Consider the following 20152-nt stretch of genomic DNA (forward strand, 5'->3'; position numbering starts at 1 on the left):
TGTAGAGATGCAGTTTTCATTTGAGTCATGTTGGGCATAGATCATCGTGATTTCAGGAGGATGCTGTGAAAGGGTGAACATTGTTGGTTTTGGTCTTTTGAAAATAATAATCAAAATGTGGAGAAACACCAGTGTGATCCTTTAAATCTCTTAAAAAATAAGCTTGTAAACATTAAAAACCAAACCAGATCTCCAAGTAAATACAACCAGGTGCAGTGATTTCCATTTTATACAGTGTCACATTTGATGCTTTTCCGAGTTTATTCTCGCTTCACGTTTATAGTCCGGTTTGAAGTCGACCTCTGGTCTAACAGCTGATCAGTCTGTCTCCACTTTAATCTCAAATTCAACAGGAAACGACTCCATTAAGACGCGTGTTGACGTATGAACGCCAGTAGTTTCCTCTCGCGTCTGAGTGTGGACAGATGGTCACATTCAGCCATATTTCATATATCGGACACAATCACAACAACGAGCACAGACTAGAACAGTGTAAGTAGCTTAAGTTAAAGTGACTGGAGTTGTTTAAATCTCCAAAAAGCCCCGATGTGGCAGAGTGAGAATGTGACCATGAGTGGCGTTTGTCGGTGGTCAGGATGTGGACGAGACCTGTGGACAGTGTTTTCCAGGGTTGGAATTTAAGTCTCTGAACGGCTCTGAAAGGCGCGGGCCCTGCAGGCGGGACAGCAGCGTGGTCCGGCGGCTGCTGCTGTCCGAATCCTGGTGGCTGAACTTGTTCCTCAGCCGACGACAGCATGGCAGGCTGCCGGCGAAGTCCGAGAGGAGGTGTCCGCTGAAGATCATGTAGATCCAGGGGTTGCAGCAGCTGTTGAGGCTGGCCAGCAGGGCGGACAGCGTCACGATGGTGTTCTCAGAGTCTGCAGGGAAACACAAAGACTCAGATTTATGATGCACACGTGGAGACGTCAGCAGCTCCTCTGAGGTGTTTACTCTGGAGAGAGTCACTGAAGCTCTGAGTCGCTGAACGGCCTTTTTAAACTTTTAGTCTCAGCTCCAGTTTGAGCCTCTCGTGTCATCAGTGGTTTCAGATTTTAAAGTTTAACTCCTGTGGTTGGAAACTACTATTACTATGAACACATCACTCTGCAGGGAGTTGATAACAGAGAGAAGAGGCTGTTAAACTGATTGCAGATCAGTAATCACTGCTCAGGCTCTTCAACACCTGAAAGCAGCTCAAGGAGCCTTTAACAACAGAGAGCAGTTGTCACATGCACCCGTCACAGTCCGGCAGCGATTCTGAGCCACTCACATGCATTTAAATATAGCGACGACAGGAAATGAGATTTGAATTAGAATTTTAATGAGGCGTTTATCGTTTATTGCAGCAGCTGATTTGGGGGAAGGCTCAGCCTCGACTCCGGCTCTTCAGTGGACGAGCCTAAACGATCTGTGAGCCCAGTGTCGAGCAGTCACTGGTGGTGGAGCGAGTGATGGGGCTGTGATTGGTTTTCCAGCTGTGGAAACAACTGTCATTGAGCACTACTTTATGTAGGTGGGAATTTAGACCCTTGAACTAATTCAACTTTATATTTAAACTTTTGTTTGGTTAAGTTTGTGCATTTAAAGTTGTGTGGGTCAACGATCAGGAATCCACTGTGAGAAACCGGTTTCATTTGGATTTCTCAGCACGCACAGTAAAAACCTTTGTGACCTGTGCTGTTCAGTTTCTGGATTGAAGCTCCTGGTGATCCAGTTTTTTCATTTTCACGTTAGGACGAGACTCTGTGTTCCTCTGAAATCACCTCGGTTCAGGAACACCTCTGAAAGCAGCACTGTTGAGACCGAGGCTTTGATCGCTATAATGAAATTCCTCTGGCTGACTGAGGCCGGTTTTTCAATTTCCACACGTTGAGGCCTCAAAGTCAAACCTGTATCCTCACCTCCATCTTATGAGACTCACACTCCACTGGCTGCACCTCTACCTGAGCCAGATGAGATGAATTCTGTGACTGATGAAGATGAAATATTTCCACTTCCGTTTCCAAAGAGGAATTTTAAGGAACTCGGATTGCGATGACACATTCTTAGTTGGCACGATGATTATTCTGCACCTGCTTTTTGACTAATTAACTTTGAAAAAGTAGAAATGCTATAGTCAGACGTCCCCATGAGCCACTTAACTCATGAATGATGCTAATTAATAAATGTTAGCTGCAGGGTTCAATTAAATTAAATACGGTTGGGGTGAAATTCAATACATTTTGATGACAAATACAGTGCAAATTTAATTTATCTGTTTCATGCAATAAGTGCAGAATTTATTACCATATTTATCTTTAGTTCCCGGAGGTTTATACCAATAAATCTGAATAATATTGTTAATTATTGATTTAACACAAGCAGCAGAGGATGCACAGAGAGAATGACCGATGAGCTCCACACCAATATTATAAAGAACTCTTCCCCGACTCATTTTTCCACCAAGTTTTGTGGAAATTTATCCAGTTGTTTTTACATAATCCTGCTAACTAACAAAGAGACTCAACCTCCTCTGCAGAGGGAATTAACTATTTAACACAAGCAAGGATGTAAAACAGATGGATGAGCTAATTAAAATGATGTGAGTGATTAAAGGTTCATGTGTAAACTTTACAAAAGGTTGTCAGTGAAATGCTGACTGCTCAAAAATACAATATAAGGCTTTTTAATACAGAAATACACATGGAATGGAATGTCTGTGGCTCTGTGGGGGAAAAGTCAGAGGATCGGATTCATCCTCTGGGGACCATGAAACATTTCAGTCTGGGCCAAAGTGTCATGATTATGTTTCCCTCCTGATTGGAGTGACATCGTCTTTTACTTTCTAAAGATTTTCACCTGCAGGTAAATTAAAAGACCAACATCTTCCCTCGGTTGCAATAGAAAAATAAATTTTCTCTAACTGGATAATTTCCTCCAGAATCAAATGAAACAACTGGAGGGTGAATTTAAATTTGACAGCTCAGAGGTTTCACATGTTTTTCAAAAAAAAAGTTTGATGCTTCATGTTTCAGTGTCTGTGCGTAACTGGCTGCAGCACAAAGAGTCTCATGGCCTCAGTGAATGATCCACACTGAGAGATGAACGGAAACTCACCGTCCCAGGAGAAGGTCTGATCCCACACTGACCACATCTGCACGGTGAAGAAAGGCGCCCAGCACACCACGTAGGCCACCACGATCACGAAAGTCATCTTCACCGTGCGTAATTTGGCACGGGAGATGGTGCTGACGCTGCTGACCGAGCTCCGGCCCAGGATCCCGTTCTTCGTGGCCTCCGCCACCGCACCCACGCTCTTCCTGCGGGTCTTGTACTTCAGGTTCTGCCAGATCGTGCGGCAGATGAATCCGTAGCAGAGCACGAGCACGACCACTGGCACGAGGAAGATCCCGGCTGTGATCCAGGTGATGTAGGCGCGCGCACCCCACGGCTGTATGAAGTGACCCCAGCAGTCGTAGACGGCCGAGCCGGGGTGCACCTCGCTCAGGGAGAAGACGAAGTACTGCGGGCTGCTGAGCACCAGGCTGCACGCCCAGGTGGAGCCGATCATGAGGTACGCGCGCTGCGTGGGCTTCTGGAGCGTCTGCAGCGGGTGGCAGATGGCGATGTAGCGGTCCAGGGTCATCATCACCATCATGTAGGTGGAGGCGAACATGCCCAGCACCTGCAGGTGCTTCACGATGCGGCACAGAAAGTCGGGGCCGTAGAAGCGGAAGGTGATCTCCCAGCAGAGCTGCGGCAGCACCTGGAAGAACGCCACCACCAGGTCCGCCAGGCTCAGGTGCTTCATGAACAGGTGCATGCGCGACGGTTTCCTCCGGGTCCTGTACATGGCCAGCAGGACGCTCAGGTTCCCCACCACCGCGGCGATGAACGACAGGATCAGGACGGTGATCTCGATCTTGGCCACCTCCTCGTTCCGTCCGAACGGGTCAGTGGCGTTCCTCTTCCCGCTGAGGTTCCCGGCAGCTGCGGTGGCACCGGTGTCCAGCTGCTGCGTTAGGTTGAAGCCTCGGGTGCAGTTTCCTCCCGTGATGTTGCAGGAGCTCTCCGCGGGGAAGAGCATGGTGACCGGGGGTTCCCTCCGGGCGCACGGAGATGGGCTGCCCTCCCGTGCGTAACCGTCACCACCGGAGACTGTGGCTGTTAAACTCCTCGGTTACTCCAACATGCGCAGGGTGAGCACCGGGGGGGGGGGACGCTCCAACAGTGAACCAGCAAAAGTGATGATGAAGAAAGATTCAAATCAATGAGTTCTCCACCTGTGGCGCGCAGAGTCTCCAGGTTTGGATCCTCTGCTGCTGCTCCTGCCGCTTTTAAGCTCCTGCTCCCCGCGACCAGAACAAGACCAGCCCCCTCCCCTACACACACACACACACACACACACTTCCCTCCCACCATCCAAACCATTAACAATAAAGTGGAGCCTGCTGGGAGGAGGCTCTGGATCCCCTGCATGTATGAAAATCAATAAATCCTTGATTTTATTTTTGATATTTTTCGTGGATGTAAAAGATTTTGGTAACAAACTCTCCCTCCAGGATGATCCGTGTAATTTAGTTCTTGACTTCCCCATCAGTCTCAGTGGGACTTTGTTTGTACTAATGAATGTCAGGCAGTAATGAGATTTAATTTTAATGATCTGTGACATGACTTTTGTCAGCCAAGTACCCACAGGGTTACATGTGGGGCCCCTCTGGAGCCCCCTGCATTCTTTTTAAGTGAATCTGCCCTTTGTGTTTTGTGCCTCTTCACAGATCACTGATTAATATTGTTCACAGTGGAACTGATGCACAGTAGTTAGAAGCCTTCAGCGATCCATTGCGGTTTGTTTACACAAATGAGTTCAACCGTCACTCTGATCTTCGGCCTCTGAAATCCAATCTGTTCATCTTTGAGCCCGACTGATCAAAAGTAAAATCCCCTTGAGACCGACTTGAGAGGTTATGTTCACGGCCACTTTGACCTCTGACCTTTAAACACTAGTCTAAGTGACCACTTGTACTTAATAGAAGAATAAAGGGTTCTCTCGAGGTTTTCTCTAGACAGTCCGTTCACAAGGTTGAAGCGTTTTGTGAGGTCACTGTGACCTTGACCTTTGACCAGGGGAAAGTTGGTGACAGATTTGAAGATATTCTTTCGAGGCCTTCTTGAGATATCGTGTTCACAAGAACGGGACAGACAACCTAGAAGCTGTCTACTGGGTGTCCCCAGTGTGGAGAGACAAAAGAAAGCATTCTCATTCCTGTGTCACATTACTACAACACTCACATTCAGAAAATCTCTCCACCTGCTCTAGAGACGTAAAGCGGAGTTTGAACGTGGACTGTGTCTTCCTGCAAATGTCATCGATGTCGGCGAAAAAACTAAAAAAGCCCTGTGCAGTGGAACTGTTCTTTCCATTCCTCGCAGGCGTCGTGACATTTACTAAAAGCTGAATTGTAATTACACAGCGTAGCTTCGTCCACCGTCAGGAGAGCTCCAGCTGTCGTCTCTTAACGTCCCATTTTCTACGACCAAGAGTCGAAAAAAAGACAAAGATCCTCATGTTTGACTGGAACCACAAAATACCTCATAGTTTAAATTGGGACAAATTCTTTATTGCCACCTGATGATTTATACCTAGAATACGAATTTAACCTTGTGCTGAGTCTGACCCTGACGTGTGTGTAAGCAAGTCTGTGCTGCATCAGTGTGTTTGCGTGGCGATAACCCAATGACCTCAGGGACAGCGTTTGTTTTCTCAGCCACGGACGAGAAAACAATCAGCTGCCTCGTCGAGACGCGAAGCTTCTCTCAGACAAATCCCCACAAAGGGTTAATCACTTTAAATGATCGAGCTGCTGTGTTCTTGTGAATGGAGTCTGAATTAACAATGAGGCACAGAAACCATTCACAGTTCTGACAGTAAAGCTCCATTCAGCCTGGATCCATGTCTCCAGAGGACGAGGAAGACATCCGTCCCTTTCTGGAGCATGTTTGTGGTTCATCCTCCTCCTTTACAGAGCAAGCAATTTAAAGTGGATCTCTGAATTGTCTGAAGACGTTTCTCCTAATGTGGTGAACAATGTACAGTGTGGACGCCTCTTTAGGAGCCAACACATTGAATTACTGTAATAACGACAAACTCTTCAAAACTCTTCTTTTTTTCTTCTATGATTTTAAAGCATATTTATAGTTTGAGTATTAGTGATGTCAGAGGACGTCATATCCCCGTGGAGTTCATGTCACAGAGATTTTTGTCGCTTATTCTACTCGCGTCGTCTCTTTGCCTCCGCTTTAACTCTCCAGCGCCCCCTGGGAAAACTTCCGTCTTCGCCTTTTGTTATTATTGGGCAGCACATGAATGATTAATTCCTTTCCTCGGCCTGTCCTGTTAACCACGTGTGAATTGCGTCTCCGAGCTAAGAAAACAGTCTTTGTTCCCCTCTGCAGTCCCCGGTTTCCTAAACTTGTAAAACTAAAGTTGCACATTCAGGTTCGGCTTTGTTTTCAGACTGTCCGGGGCTCAGAGGAGAGAGAGAGAGTGAGAGAGTGAGGTAGAGAGAGAGAGAGCAGGGGTTGTGAAAATAACAGGAAGGTAGTTTTTGTAGTTTCCCGTCTTATCAACACGATCAACAGTCGCAGCACCGGCAGAGATGCTCGGCTCATGGGGGCATTTAAAAGCAGAACCCAGAGCACCAGGTCGCTGCAATCTGTCTCGTAACTCTGTCAAATCCGAACACACAGACGTGATGCCCTTATTTTTAGATTCAGTGTGACCTTCCCTTTCTGAGAATATCATTATCTCCAGCATCCACTGCAAATAAACATCCATCAATCCAGTCAGGACGTTTTCTGATCGGAGAGTCTGAACCGAGCTTCACGTGTTTGTGTCGTCGTTTCATCTGATCCGTTACTTTTGGTTTCACATTGTAATTAAGGCACAAAAGAAGTTTGCATTGAGATAATGTATGTTATGATTTGGTGCTTTACAAATCGACTTCATTCTATTATATTCATCATATGGTCGGAGGTGAAGACTGCAGGAACCAAGAACTCTGCAAAAGAACCAAACCATGGTTCAGTTTGATCCAGACCCAGAACTCGTCTGTTGGTCTGATGGTCTGTTGGTCTGTTGGTCTGTTGGTCTGTGAAACATCACAACCCACTGAATCCATGGCCACATCTAAAAGTTTGCATTCATTCTCAATATCATTTAATGTACGCTTATTTCAAAGAGAAAATATAATTCTAATTCTGTGAATATATTGAACGTATTACCTACAAGATTGTTTTTAATGTTCTTTCAATAAAATATCGGACTTTTCCAGGGATTCATTTAAAATCCCCTGAACTTCAACTCCCTGATTTCAACAATTCTTCTTTAATTTTCTTCAATTGTTCATGACGTGTTTTAATATCTTGAATACTACTAATAAAAGTGGAACGCTATGACTGTCGGCACCACTTCCCAGTGAGTGTGAGAACTGGAATGTTTGTCGCATTTTCACGAGACCTCTCCTCCTCCTCCTCCTCCTCTGTGGCAGAATTTCATCCTCTGACACTGGAGTGAAGCACCATCATTGTAGCACTCGCTGCCTTACAAGGCTTCGACTTAGTATCTTAATGTTCAATCTATATGCAAGCAGCCCGAGCAGAGAGAGAGGGATTTGGAAGTCACAGAGGCCGACATGTTCTTCATGTCAAGCTGTTTGTGCAGCGGCAGAGCCGGCTGCTGATGCAGACCATTACATAATGCTGCGGTTAACAAATGGCGAGTAATAGTCAGAGGCTGTCAGGAGATCTAGATTTATTACAGTGTGATTATGAAACCTGTCAGACTCACGTAATAGTGATACATAACCCAGGCTGGTGCTCACAGTGTGTGATAAGACTCAGGTACTGGTCCCACTCGGGACAGACACATGTTAGATACGGCTGCTTAATCACAAACCACCGCTCGCTTTCTGTTTTCTTAAGTTCTCTGTCACTGACGCTCGAGAAAATATTTTATTCTGTCATAAAAAGAACGAAAACACGAGACACTCCATCAAATAATCACCAAATATTCTGTTGTGAACATTATTGTGTATTTCCAATGACTTCTTCTAATTATCACGAGGTCAGATCTTCACAAAACGATTATCACAATTGTCAATTTCATCTTAAACATTGTTAATTGTGTGTTTTATCCATAGACAGGATCCAGAGGATTTCACTTTTAGAAGCTGTCATATCGTCCCTCTTTATTTACTGTCTATGGTTTCATCTGATTATTGGTGTGTTGTTAACAAACAGCAGCTCAGACCTGCTGCTGATATTTAACATTCAGACCATTTCTGAATTATTACAACAGATCAACTTGTCCACCCTACGTCAACGTTTTGCTGAAGCTGAGTCATGTTCGTACGATCACAGATGTCTGCGGCTAATGCTGAACTTAATCTCCATTAGGTGCAGAGGTTTGGTTCTAAAATGGATTACGAGGGTTTCCCTCAGTCAGAAGTATCAGCATCTGCTCCAGGTGGATCATTGTTATTGATCTACAGCCTCATCAGGACCATTTTCCCTCCAGCGGGACTAAATAAATTCCCCTTATTGGCCCTCTGAGTTTAGATTCCACTATTAGCTGCATGATCCCAAACAGTGCTGGGCTTCTATATTATCTCCCTGGGTCCAGTTTGGGTGCTGCTGTAATTCTGAACTAAATCAGTAACGGTCCTTGGGGCAAAATAAGAAGCTAGAGGGCGCAGAGAACGAGGAAATAAACAGAAATGACCTGAGACGCCAGTGATGGACTCGAAAACTGAACATAAGTTAAAGCAGCGCCAGCAAAACAGAAAACAAACGTTTCTTCTCTCGTGACACTTTAATCACTTGTTGTTGGAGCTCGTCACATTCAGTCACTCCCGAGTCGGACAGAAGACTTGGAGCTTGTTAGCCTGTGAGAAAGATAATAGTTCTAATGGGCGATAAAGTGACGATATGAAAACAACGTGAACGCAGTCTCTAAATTCTTTTCCTATTGTTGTTGCTTTTTTAAAAATAAGGAATCTGGTTAAATAGCTTAAAATTAGTGTCACAGAGCTGAGCAAGAAATAACTGCTGTCAATTAAGTGTAGCACAAAACATTAGAATGTCAGAAACGTCAGAATGGTTTCCTACTCCGAACGTGCAGGACTTGTCTCCGGGTTCTTGTCTCTTGGTGGAGAAACAAATCCCTCGGTGAGAAAAGACGACTGTCAAAACAATTAGCGTCTCTGGGCTTGAGAGGGTTCAGCCACAGAAACTTCCAGGCCTATATTTGGTGTCAATCTGCTGCAGCAGATATTATTTCTGTATGTGTGGGAGCTGAGGCCGTAGAAAAGTCTATTTACAGACCTGACGTCCTTTTCTTAAAGTAGATTAAATGTCTTCAAAGCCGTCGCAATCACAGGGAAACTTTTAAAAGCTCATTTTGTGCTTTGGTGGTTGTTTTTTTAAATCTATGGATCTGTTTTAAACCTTTGATATTAGTTAATTATCAATAAAAGTACAGAACGATTAATTTTTTAAATTTCCGTTGAAAAAAGGGATAAAAATGTTTATTTTACAATAATAAGGAATATTTTCAGCACCTTATTTCGCACAAATACTTCCTGGGTAATCGGATTTTCCATTCTGTACTAATATTGTAATCATTCACAGATATGTATATGCTGAAGCAGTTTACAATCTGGATTATTTCCCCTGTATGTTTATTATTAGGCTGAAAAATGATCTTATATAAGTTTGGTCGAGACATTTATATTTATGTTCATGTATCAGAAGTATCAGGTTTTTCTTTTTCCTTTATTTCAACTGCACCACATTAAATCATTAAAGTTTCAGTTTCAATACAGAAGCTACAGAAGCTCCTGTTTCACTTTTTTCAAACATTACATTCGTGTTTGCAGTCACATTGATTTCTAAGGAAGTTTCCATGGTTACTTCCCCTGATAATACTGCTGGTGGTGGGGTTTTTTTCATCGCAGAGCAAATTGCAGGTAGAAAGCAGAGAACACATTTTTTATATGAGCACCAAGAGAAAAATGAAACCTCACTCAGCTGAGAATAAACCAAACCTGAATATCAATAGTCGATGGAGCCGTGGACGTTCACCTGAAACGTTTTATTGAACGTGAAATAATAACAAGAAAACTATAGAGGTACCGATACAGATATTAAAAAAGAAAAAAGAAAATGCTGCTCTAATAGAATCATAGATATTAAAATCAGCGACAGGGAGAAACAATGAAGACCTTTTACTCCTCATTATTTAGTCCGAGTTTATTTTTTACTTCTTCCACCTCTGAATGTGCAGATACAGAATAAAACATATTGAGATGGATTAAAGTTAAAGTTGGAACAAATAAGATAAAAGAAGGCTAGAAGGAGCACACACACACACACACACACACACACACACACACACGCACACACACCTGATAAACGATAACAAGCTGAGAGGCAGGTAACACAACGGGTTAGTCGGCACACGAGGGAACAAAATAGACGAACCGATGAGTAGCTGCTGACAGTATTGTTTAAATACTGGACTGGCTGATGAGATAACTGGGAACCGGTGGGTGGGGAAGCACAGGTGATGGAGGATAAGAAACAGATGCGAGTGGAGTCCAGAGACATCCGGCGGGTAGATGGTTAATGGCCGTAGCAGACGCTGGAGACCAGCCGCGCTCTCAATGTATGTGAGGGGTCAAGGGTGACAAATGAGTCGGCGGGGACGCTGAGTAAACAGAAAGGGATGCAAACACAAATCCTGAGCTCAGCTGCTGTGTCGGGTCACTGCCTGCACACGGTGTAAACTCCATGGACGCACAGTACATCTGCGAATGAATGATTGCGTAAAGTCTTTAGTTCACCTGCCTCGACACTTCCTGTGCCGTACGTACGACGCTCTGAGTCACGGAGCAGCTGGATCTCATGCTCGTCCTCTTTGCATTGACGATATTGAATTCATCACACGTCTTTGACTTTCTGGTCTCGTCTGTTGTTTCTTCTGTCGTCCATTAACTCTGAGCACAAACCTTTTTAATTAACACCTCAGATGCATCAGAGTGAAGCTGATTTAACGTTTCCTGCCGTTTTAAAAATGCTTGAAAGAGAGAGAGACTCCAGGTTTATGTTTTAGTCTGAGAACACAGCTGATCAAAATAGATATCGATGTTTTGTTCTGTTGCCTTTTTTATTTATTTTTTCATCACTCCCATCGGAGGTTTGGAATTTTTAAACCTGTGACAGAATTTATCTTTACGTTAAAATAAACTGTTCCTGACAGATTTCAGTTCAGCTCCGTGTGTTGCTGCAACACTGTAAAGATCTCAGACACCTCCTGTGTGTAGCTTCACTCCATGCCCTCGTGATGTTTTGGAAACAGCACACACACACACACACACACACACACACACACACACACACACACGATTTTGTGAGTCGAGCGTTGCTTTGTTTATAGATGACAGGAAGAAGTCCTGGACTGTGTGGGCCGGTGACGCAGGACTTGCACGTATGCGTTGCGTTAAAACTTGACTTCATAACAACAATCACAAATCATGCAGCTCTCCTGCTAACGTGTCGTGCTAGCTATCAATGCAATGCAGGCGACGTACACAAGAAATACAATTTAAAAAAAAACACGCTCTGAGCAACGTGACGCCACCGAACCACTTTGACACATTTTCTTAAATTCCTTTAGGAAATAATTTTACCCTCAATAATCAGACAGATATTTCTATTGCCCATCGGGTTTGTACACAAACCTGAGGGTAGTCGGCGGCTGACGAGAGAGAAATGAGGTTTGACAGTTTTATCTGAGTCTGACAGCTTTTTAATTAAAGTGGAGAAACAGTCAATGTGCTGCAAAACACTGAATGAGTCTCCACATCATTCAATTGAATTACCTGTTTGGTTTGGAATCTGCTCAGCCCCAAACATTTCAATCACTTTACCTTGAGATATTTCATCCTTTTAAGCAGCAAGTGATAAATGGAAAGAGTCTGAAAACACGTCCTCACTCTCAAGGTTTGACCCTGAACAAAGACAGAAACACGATGGTTCAGACTGAGCCCTCTGAAAAACATTCAGGATAAGGTTGGAGCATTTCTTTAGCTGAGGATTAGTTTAATGACCAATCTCAGAATAATATTTCTGTATAAGTAAAAACAGTTGATATTGTTTCAAGAACAATATCAACTGCAGATAAAGAACTTTTAAACACAATTGTTAGAAAAACTTTCCCAATACAATCTTACAATCACCAACAAAAGCTGCCAGCAAATCCATTTTATTTCTATAGTTCACGTCTTCTTACAGAGAAACTGGAGCAGTGGTAGAGTTCAGCTCATGTTATTTTCTAACCCCAACCCTTTTATTTAACATCTCTGAATTTATAAGAATCACAAAACTCAAGTGATGACCAATTTTCACAATATGACTCGTTTCATTTTATGAATAAACTCTCGCTCCAGATGTTCCTCTGGTTTTGAATCACGTGTATAATACAGCTGGTAGCACTGAGCACTTCTGTACTGTAGTATTATTAGTAGTAGTATGTGGTTCTCTGTATAATACTCCACATATTACATCTACATATCCAACTTCATCTGTATATTTTTGCCCGCTCTTTATTTTCACGAGCAGCAGACCGAGTTAATTCACTCACAGCTGGGATGTGTGTTATCTCTGGAAGACACGGAGGGATACATTTACACAACTTTAATTCACACCAGCAGCTGCGAGGTTGTAACGTGACTGTGTGTGTGTTCACATATACAGTCGGAGCTCCGGTTGTGTGTCTGGGCTCGGCCCTGTGCTGTGTTTGACTGTCGGACATGAACGTACATTATACTGTGTGTGCAGCTGGCCTACGCAGACGGGATGATAGGGAGTTAGCCCGATCAGCTGTTCCACTGTGAAAATCTGTCCAAACTCATCTGCTCCCGTCGCTGCCAAGCACTAATCCACTTAATGGCTTCACTTGATGGAGACGAAGACGGACAGAAAGTTTTTTTCAACAGTTCAGTCCAACGTCTGATGAAAGTGATCGGACCTATTAAGAAGCACGCACGCCAAGGAAACGTGTTCCGTGGTGTCGTCAGCCGGTTATTTTGGCTTCACTTTTGTGAACTGTATTTACAGTCTATGATTTAAACCACGACAGGCTGGTGAAAATGTCAGTTACAGTTTATTTATCGGACATTTGCCTTCACACATGGAAGCAGTGTGTGTGCGTGTGCGCGTGTGTCCTCGTCTCAGTCTGTCCCTGTCTCATTTAGACACGGAAAATGCTATTTAAATCAAATGAATGCAGGTGTGGAGGACAAGCCGTGGAGTTAATTAACACAGGGACAGTTATATTTGAAGGGGCAGGAGATGAGGAGAGAGGGCACCGAGCGAGGGAGACGTGTTTTGTCTGCGTGAAGCGAGAAGAGAGCTTCTGAACGTCCTCGTGAAGGAGACGTGAGAGTCAAACGCTTCCGTAACGGCAGGTTAAAGAGGAGCAGCTGAAGTGATGTTGTTATTTTGGACATACTTGTGTTATCTGCATTATGAATCATATGCTTCCTGCCAGCTTGTCTTCCACCTGATGTTTAACATAACCTGCTCAGTGATTTTAATCCTGTCTGGGCCGGCCTGACAGATTACTCACATCAGCTCCTCAGACATAATTAATTTTTTCATTTGAACTCACTGACCCTCCTGTAAATTAAATCCCTACAGCCTCCACAGCTTCACCCTCATATTTCAAAGTTGATTTTTCCTCCCACAGAAAGTGTGAGGTTGGACTCTTGTATAAAAAAACGGAGGGAGCCAAGAACATGTAGAAGAGTTTGGTTCGGGGCCCGTTAAGTTTATAGTTGTTTATAGTTGTAGGTTGGACTGAATGATATCATGTGTTTGTGTTCGAGGAGGGTTTCTGGCTCGTCCACCTCTGTTTCAGAAGATATCCTGTAATTCTCCACTGAGTTTAAAAGGTCAGGTGTCAGGTCGCGTATTGAAACGTTCCACCTGATGGTGGCGCTGGAGGAAACAGTCAGAGGTTTAACCAAGAGTCACCGCGGTTAATCCCGAGGGGAGCTCGAACGTCTGCACCAAATTTCATGGTTATCGTTGTTAAGATATTCTGCTGAAGAACCACAAGCTGCCGCTGCACATGCACAGCAGGAATTTTAATCAGTCTGTCAGATGTGTATTATCACAGAGAGAATGTTTATTTTGTTCCTGAAGTGACCTGACTTCTCTAAACCTGACCTGGAAACCTGTGAGAGCGGCCGGGGCTGTGGTTCGGTCTCTCGGAGATTTCACACTCACATGCCCGAGCTGCCCTCCGTGTAATCCCTGCAGAGGGAATACTGGAATGTGGGAGACGGGCTGTTTATTGAATTTTCAACAAGTGCGGCAGCGAGAGGAGGAGGCACGGTCACACATCCTATAGTTTATCACAGTGATGGAGGAAACTTTTGAAAAAAAAAATCCATGCCAGGCTCCAGACTGCAGGTAAACAGATGGATGGATAAAAACAATGTGCTGCACGTTAACCGCCAGAACTTTAACCGCTCCAGCTTGTAATTTCAGTTCCCCTCAACAAACCTAATCACATTATTTCTCCTAAAGCAGAGAGGAGCCTGTGTTTTCAGAGATAATTGACTTCTTTAAAACTGTTTTATAGCAGCGACGCCTGAACACAACATATCGAGGAGCACTACTGAAAAAACACACAGTTAATAAACAGAGACACAGACTGTTCCCCACATCAAGCCAAGGTTTTAATTATTGGTGGAACAGCATTCAGGAACAAATGAAAACCTCTTTACGGTCATTTTAAATCACTTATCACTTGATGGTGGGTTTTTTTTCTTTTGTGGACTTTTTCTGTCTCTGCTCTTTTTCTGCATCTTCGTTGTTGCAGCTCTATTTTCTCCTTTTTCATCTGTTTTCATGATGTTTGTTTTCTCTACAGTTGTTTTGCAGTCTCATGTGGTAGTTTTGTGTCTCAACGTTGTTATTTTTAGTCTCTTTGTCGTCCTCGTGTGTCTCTTATTAGTCGTTTTATCTCTTTATGGTAATTCTGCGTCTCTCCGTGGTCGTTTAGAATCTTATCTTTGTAGTTTTGCATCTCTCCGGTCATTTCTGCCTCTTTGTGGTGGTGTTGTGTGTTTTCCATTATATCTCTCTGTTGCCTTGTCTTCTGATAGAGAAGCTCCATGGCCCTGGAGGTCAGGGGGCCCCTGAGCTGGGGCCCGTCCAGTATAATCCATCCACGGCCACGACATGATTTACCACTGACTTTCTTCGACACCTGTAAATCACCGGCTCTGCAGAAGCTGTGAGATCAATGAGGTTCGAGGAAACGTAAAGTCTGTGATGCTCAAATACCTGGAGCTTTGTTTGCAGACTGCTGTTGATCCATATCTTTCACTTTCAGCACATTTCTCCAGCTTGTCTCTGATTCCGTCCCGTGTTTCTCCGTCTGAAGCCTCTTAGCATGTGTTTATTACGTGTGTGTGTGAGATCTGTTTTCCTTACGATGTAGAAACCACTGCATTAGAACGGGACCGTACCACGGGATGTTTACATCTGGAACATCACTGGGCTGAAGGGGGTCGGAGGTCACGTGGTCACATCCTGTTCTTCATATGTCAAAGTCCTCTCCCACCCTTTCACTATAAGTCTGTCACGCTCCGATTCATGTTCACTACACTTTTTTGTCAGCTGATCCCACCTGGTTCGCGCCCGAGTTCACACACGTGCAGAAGGTGAAAGTCGTTTTAAAGATGGAAGACGCGATCGTGACGCGTGGTGTTTTCCTCCCTGTGGTCGTGTAGAGATTTAGTGACGCGTGTTGAACCCAGAGGGCACGTGATGGAGCGTTTCTTGTGTCTGTGGCTCATGAGAAACGTTCAATTCCCTGGGAACTGACAGAGTTTCTAAAATCATACCGCAGCTCCGTCTAAACATCCATTCAGACTAATATCACTCAGCTCATTGTTCCAGACACTGAGAAATTACAGGATACGGTCAGTGGCAGATGTGCACATTCGGCAGAACAAAGCCGACAAAGGAAGCAATAAATTAATAAATATCCAGAACTGAGGTTTTCTTCAGCTTCGACTTTAACCAGTGGTCGATGTCTGTGGGTACGCTGCAAACAAAAACTGCTCAAAGTTAATCTGGCATTATTCTTAATTCACAACGATGAGCTCTCTCAGCGTCTCGTCCTCCTAATGGCTCTAATTCTCTCTTTATTGGTTCAGCTGAATGTTGGTGTTGGCATCTTCCCGTCAATCAGATCAGCAAAAAAACATAATTGACTCAGCGTCTCTTTGTGTCTCTTCAGAAAAAGAACTGTCTGCTGCGCCACGATCGATCCACCCCCTTACTCCACTGCAGAGACATCACAACAAATAGTTCTGCACACGATGTGATGTGAAATGATTGAAGCTGCGGGGTCTGTTCTTCAGCTGCTGCTCGATTAATTTTTTTAAATGGCCTCTAAAGATGAGAATGAAGAAGTAAACAAAAAGAAATAATGGATTTGGGTTTGGTTGGAAGAGATTCAGTTTTTAAAAGACAAATGACTGTGTGAGATGTCTCCTCCTCGTTCCTCACAGGCTGGAGCCCATCTGCTGCCCCGAGGGGCCAAACACAACAGGAGGATTTCAATTTATAAAAAAAAGAAGCTAATTACTGCAAGAACGTGACAAAAACAGAACAAATCAAAATAAAAAAATCATTATCTTTTCAGTTGTCTTTATCTTTTAATGATTAATGAAATCTATGTTATGTCACTGCTGAGTCTACAATGATTAATCTGTAGACTGGCACACAAACTTTATATCTCTACTTTGGGGAGTTTCTTCAAATGTTCACCAGTTGTCACTCAAAGATGAACTGAACAGATTTCCGTGGTCAAAGGTCACGGTGACCTCACAGAGTAAAAAGAATTCTGACTGAGCGTGCACCAAATCCGCGGGTTCCGTACTTCGAGTTCTAAATGTAGAGGAAATCATTTCTTTTCAAGACGACTTGGCCGGAGATGACGGACTCTTCATCAGCTTATTTTGAAAAGCTTTTAAATCTCCACAAAAACACACACAGCACATCCGCTGTGCAACTTTGAGGTTCTGTGTTGACGATAAATGATTCTAATTGGGCATTTAGATAACGAGCCGGCAGTGTATTAACTCCAAATAAGACAATATACCACCCACACGTAAAACAACAGTCGTGGCCGGCCTTGAACCTTTGTGCCGACTGTCTTCGTGTGTGCCTGTGTGGTGCAGGAAGCTCTCGCCGTGGGGCCAATCCACTCAGCTGTTTGTGTTTGTTTGAGCTGCATGTAATCGCTCACAGCCTGGGTCTGTTTGTGCAGCGAGTGTGATGCATAAAACACAATGGTTAGCGCTGAGAGTCGGAAACACAAAGTCAGAACTCATCCAACAAAAGAGTTACAGACACAAAAAAGCAGAGGTAGATTCTGCACCTCCGACTCCAACACATTATCCCGAAGCATCAAGGAGCCACAGAGAACAGTTAGAGCAAGATGCCAGGGAGGTGAAGTAAAACAGGAAATGCAAAAGCACGTCAGTGGAAAAAGACGAGACTGAAAAGAAAACTTTCCAGAAAAACTCTAAAATGACAATATTAACTTATCATTCAAGGAAAAATTAAAATGTTTCCAGACAACTACTGAAGATTTCAGGAAATTGAAGAGGCCTTCAGATATTTCTGGTTCCCTTCTTCTTTGTATGCCAAGTTATTTATTTACCATAGACAGAGTGTGCTATCACTCTATTTATAATAAGTTGTTTTACTTCATCTTGTCCTGGTTAACAAATTGTGTAATGAGTTGGTGCTTTTTTTATCCCTGAGTGGTAACAGCAGGTTCTTTTCAGACCCAACAACCTTCACCTATTAGATAATTCAGCCTTTCACTCAGACAAAGACTCGACACAAAACTCGCAGGTTCTCGTAACCATGAGAATAAATAACAAGCGAAGCCGTCTGAAGATGAGCTTATGAACATTTTTATCTTCCCATATCCTCTTGTCTTCTGGACTTCAGCTGCCGAACAGACAGACGAGAAACATTCAGACAGACTTTAGAAATAAAATCCATCTGAGTCGAGACATAAGTGACGGCGACAGTGTTTGGTTTTTATTGGATTTCTTTAATTCATCTTAGTTACGTGAGTCTGAGCTGAGCAGATGAATTCAAACGGGTGAATTATGTGAGTCATTACTGATGCAGTAATACATGTCAGGCAATAATGGAGGCATGTAAACACATCATTATCTTAATGGATGGACATGTTCTGTATGTCTGCCCATTAACATGGAGTCGGGATGGAGCGGATTACATAAGATGGAGGTGATTGATGGAGGGCACAGAAATAAAGGAGCCGCGAGTTAACTGCGACTTCATGAGCTCACTGCGACAGTAATTATCGTAATGAGAGGGTTATGTAACAGATGCAAATGATTAGATCTGAAGTTAATCAGAGATTCATTGCCACAATTATGACAATAGATGAATCGTTATCATGGGTTTCATGGAAATAATAGAACAAAAGCCTGATCACGGCTTCTTTAATGTGAATCTCTCAGCTTTATGTCGTCGTTAATCGTGTTTTTGGATTCTTCATCAGACAAATCGATTTCTGAAGATGTGGCAGTTGGATTGAGTCACATTTGGTGATGGCAGAATCGTGCTGAGGCGTTAGTCTGAGAATACACTGGAAGCTGACCGTCAGATGGTCGGATGAAATTCTGACGTCAGAAACTTTTGGTTGTTTTCATGCTCTCGACGATTGAAGCACAGTCCGACGTACAGCACATACCTCTCTGGACATTTCCTCCATTTTCCCAGAGAATAATTCAACGATCTTCATCTCACATGTAAGGAACTGACATCTATGAGCGTGTGAAGTTTGATGCAACTTGACTGGATTGAAGGAGACTCGTTGGCATGCGGTACACAGAGTCCGCAGAAAACCCACCCCACCCCCACCCCACCCCCCCACCCTGAGGCTGCTGCTGTCTGCCCGCCAACACAGAGCCACTGTAATAAAACAGGGATCAACCACTAATCATTTCCGATCAGGTAATCCGGGAGCGCGAGTGTCGGGGTTATGAGCATTTGTGCTGATCCATCACTGAAATCCTGCAGTTCCTCCAAAGCGGACATTAAACACTTAATCATGATCAGAAACCCAAGAGCCAGGCGCTGTGTGTGTGTCTGTGTGTGTGTGTGTGTGTGTGTGTGTCTGTGTCTCTGTGTGTGTCTGTGTGTGTGTGTGTCTGTGTGTCTGTGTGTCTGTGTGTGTCTGTGTCTCTGTGTGTGTCTGTGTGTGTCTGTGTCTGTGCATATTTAGCCACTTTAGCTGTAAATTCCAGCGCCGCCTGCTGAGATAATGATTGCAAAGAACTCACAGAAAGTACAAAGTGAGAGAGAGAGAGAAAGAAGATGTGACGTGTCGCACAGTGGACTTTGCTTTAAAATGGTTTCAAAACAAAAGGTTAGGTAACTTTAGTTTAGTTCCTTAATTCAGGCCTCGAGCGAGCTAGCGTCGACATTTCACATTAAAGTTGATCTGTGAAACATGTGAGCCGACGGTAGCTGGAATACACATGTTTTAACATGTGTCTGGAGTTACAGAGCAACGTGATCGCACCTCCTGAATGTCTCGGGTCTAATATTTTCTCTGTTTCAGCTCAGGTTCTGGTCTCACTGGGGGAATTATCAGGGTTTTAGTTGCTAAATGCACCGTCCTGTGCTCCAGCTGCTCCCTGCCACTGTTTGCTGCAGAGCAGGTCATTTTTCTCAGGAAGCAGCTTCCTTCAGAGCGGCGAGGGTGAACTAGAACAGTAAATCTGCGCTGCGGACACGCACACACAACGAGCGGAGACTCCCTGGAGAGCTCAGTGAAGCCGAGGGGAGCTGCAGATTCAGCAGATGAGTCTCTGTCAGCTCTTCGCCACAAACGTCTTCCGCTGTCGTGGCTGTAACTTTGTTTTGAGCCCCTCAGAGACCGGACACTGTCTGAGCACCAAGCTGCGACCAGTTCAACACTTAATTTATTCATTGAGAGGCCAGGAGGAATCAAATCATCAATTATCAAAACCTCAGAGGA

The 20152-nt window shown here is 43.9% G+C and overlaps 1 protein-coding gene across 1 annotated transcript; it reads right to left on the reverse strand.

The window, feature by feature from the left end:
• Positions 1–442: 442 nt before the first annotated feature.
• LOC109643050 (arg8-vasotocin receptor-like) lies at positions 443–4210 on the reverse strand. Its single transcript, XM_020108051.2, has 2 exons — positions 3097–4210; positions 443–878 (listed from the first exon to the last, which is right to left on the reverse strand). The coding sequence occupies exons 1-2, from the start codon at positions 4064–4066 to the stop codon at positions 592–594; spliced, it is 1257 nt and encodes a 418-aa protein (XP_019963610.1). The 5' UTR covers positions 4067–4210; the 3' UTR covers positions 443–591.
• Positions 4211–20152: the final 15942 nt, after the last annotated feature.

The sequence above is a fragment of the Paralichthys olivaceus genome, chromosome 23, assembly GCF_024713975.1.
Source record: "Paralichthys olivaceus isolate ysfri-2021 chromosome 23, ASM2471397v2, whole genome shotgun sequence".
Taxonomy (NCBI): Eukaryota; Metazoa; Chordata; class Actinopteri; order Pleuronectiformes; family Paralichthyidae; genus Paralichthys; species Paralichthys olivaceus.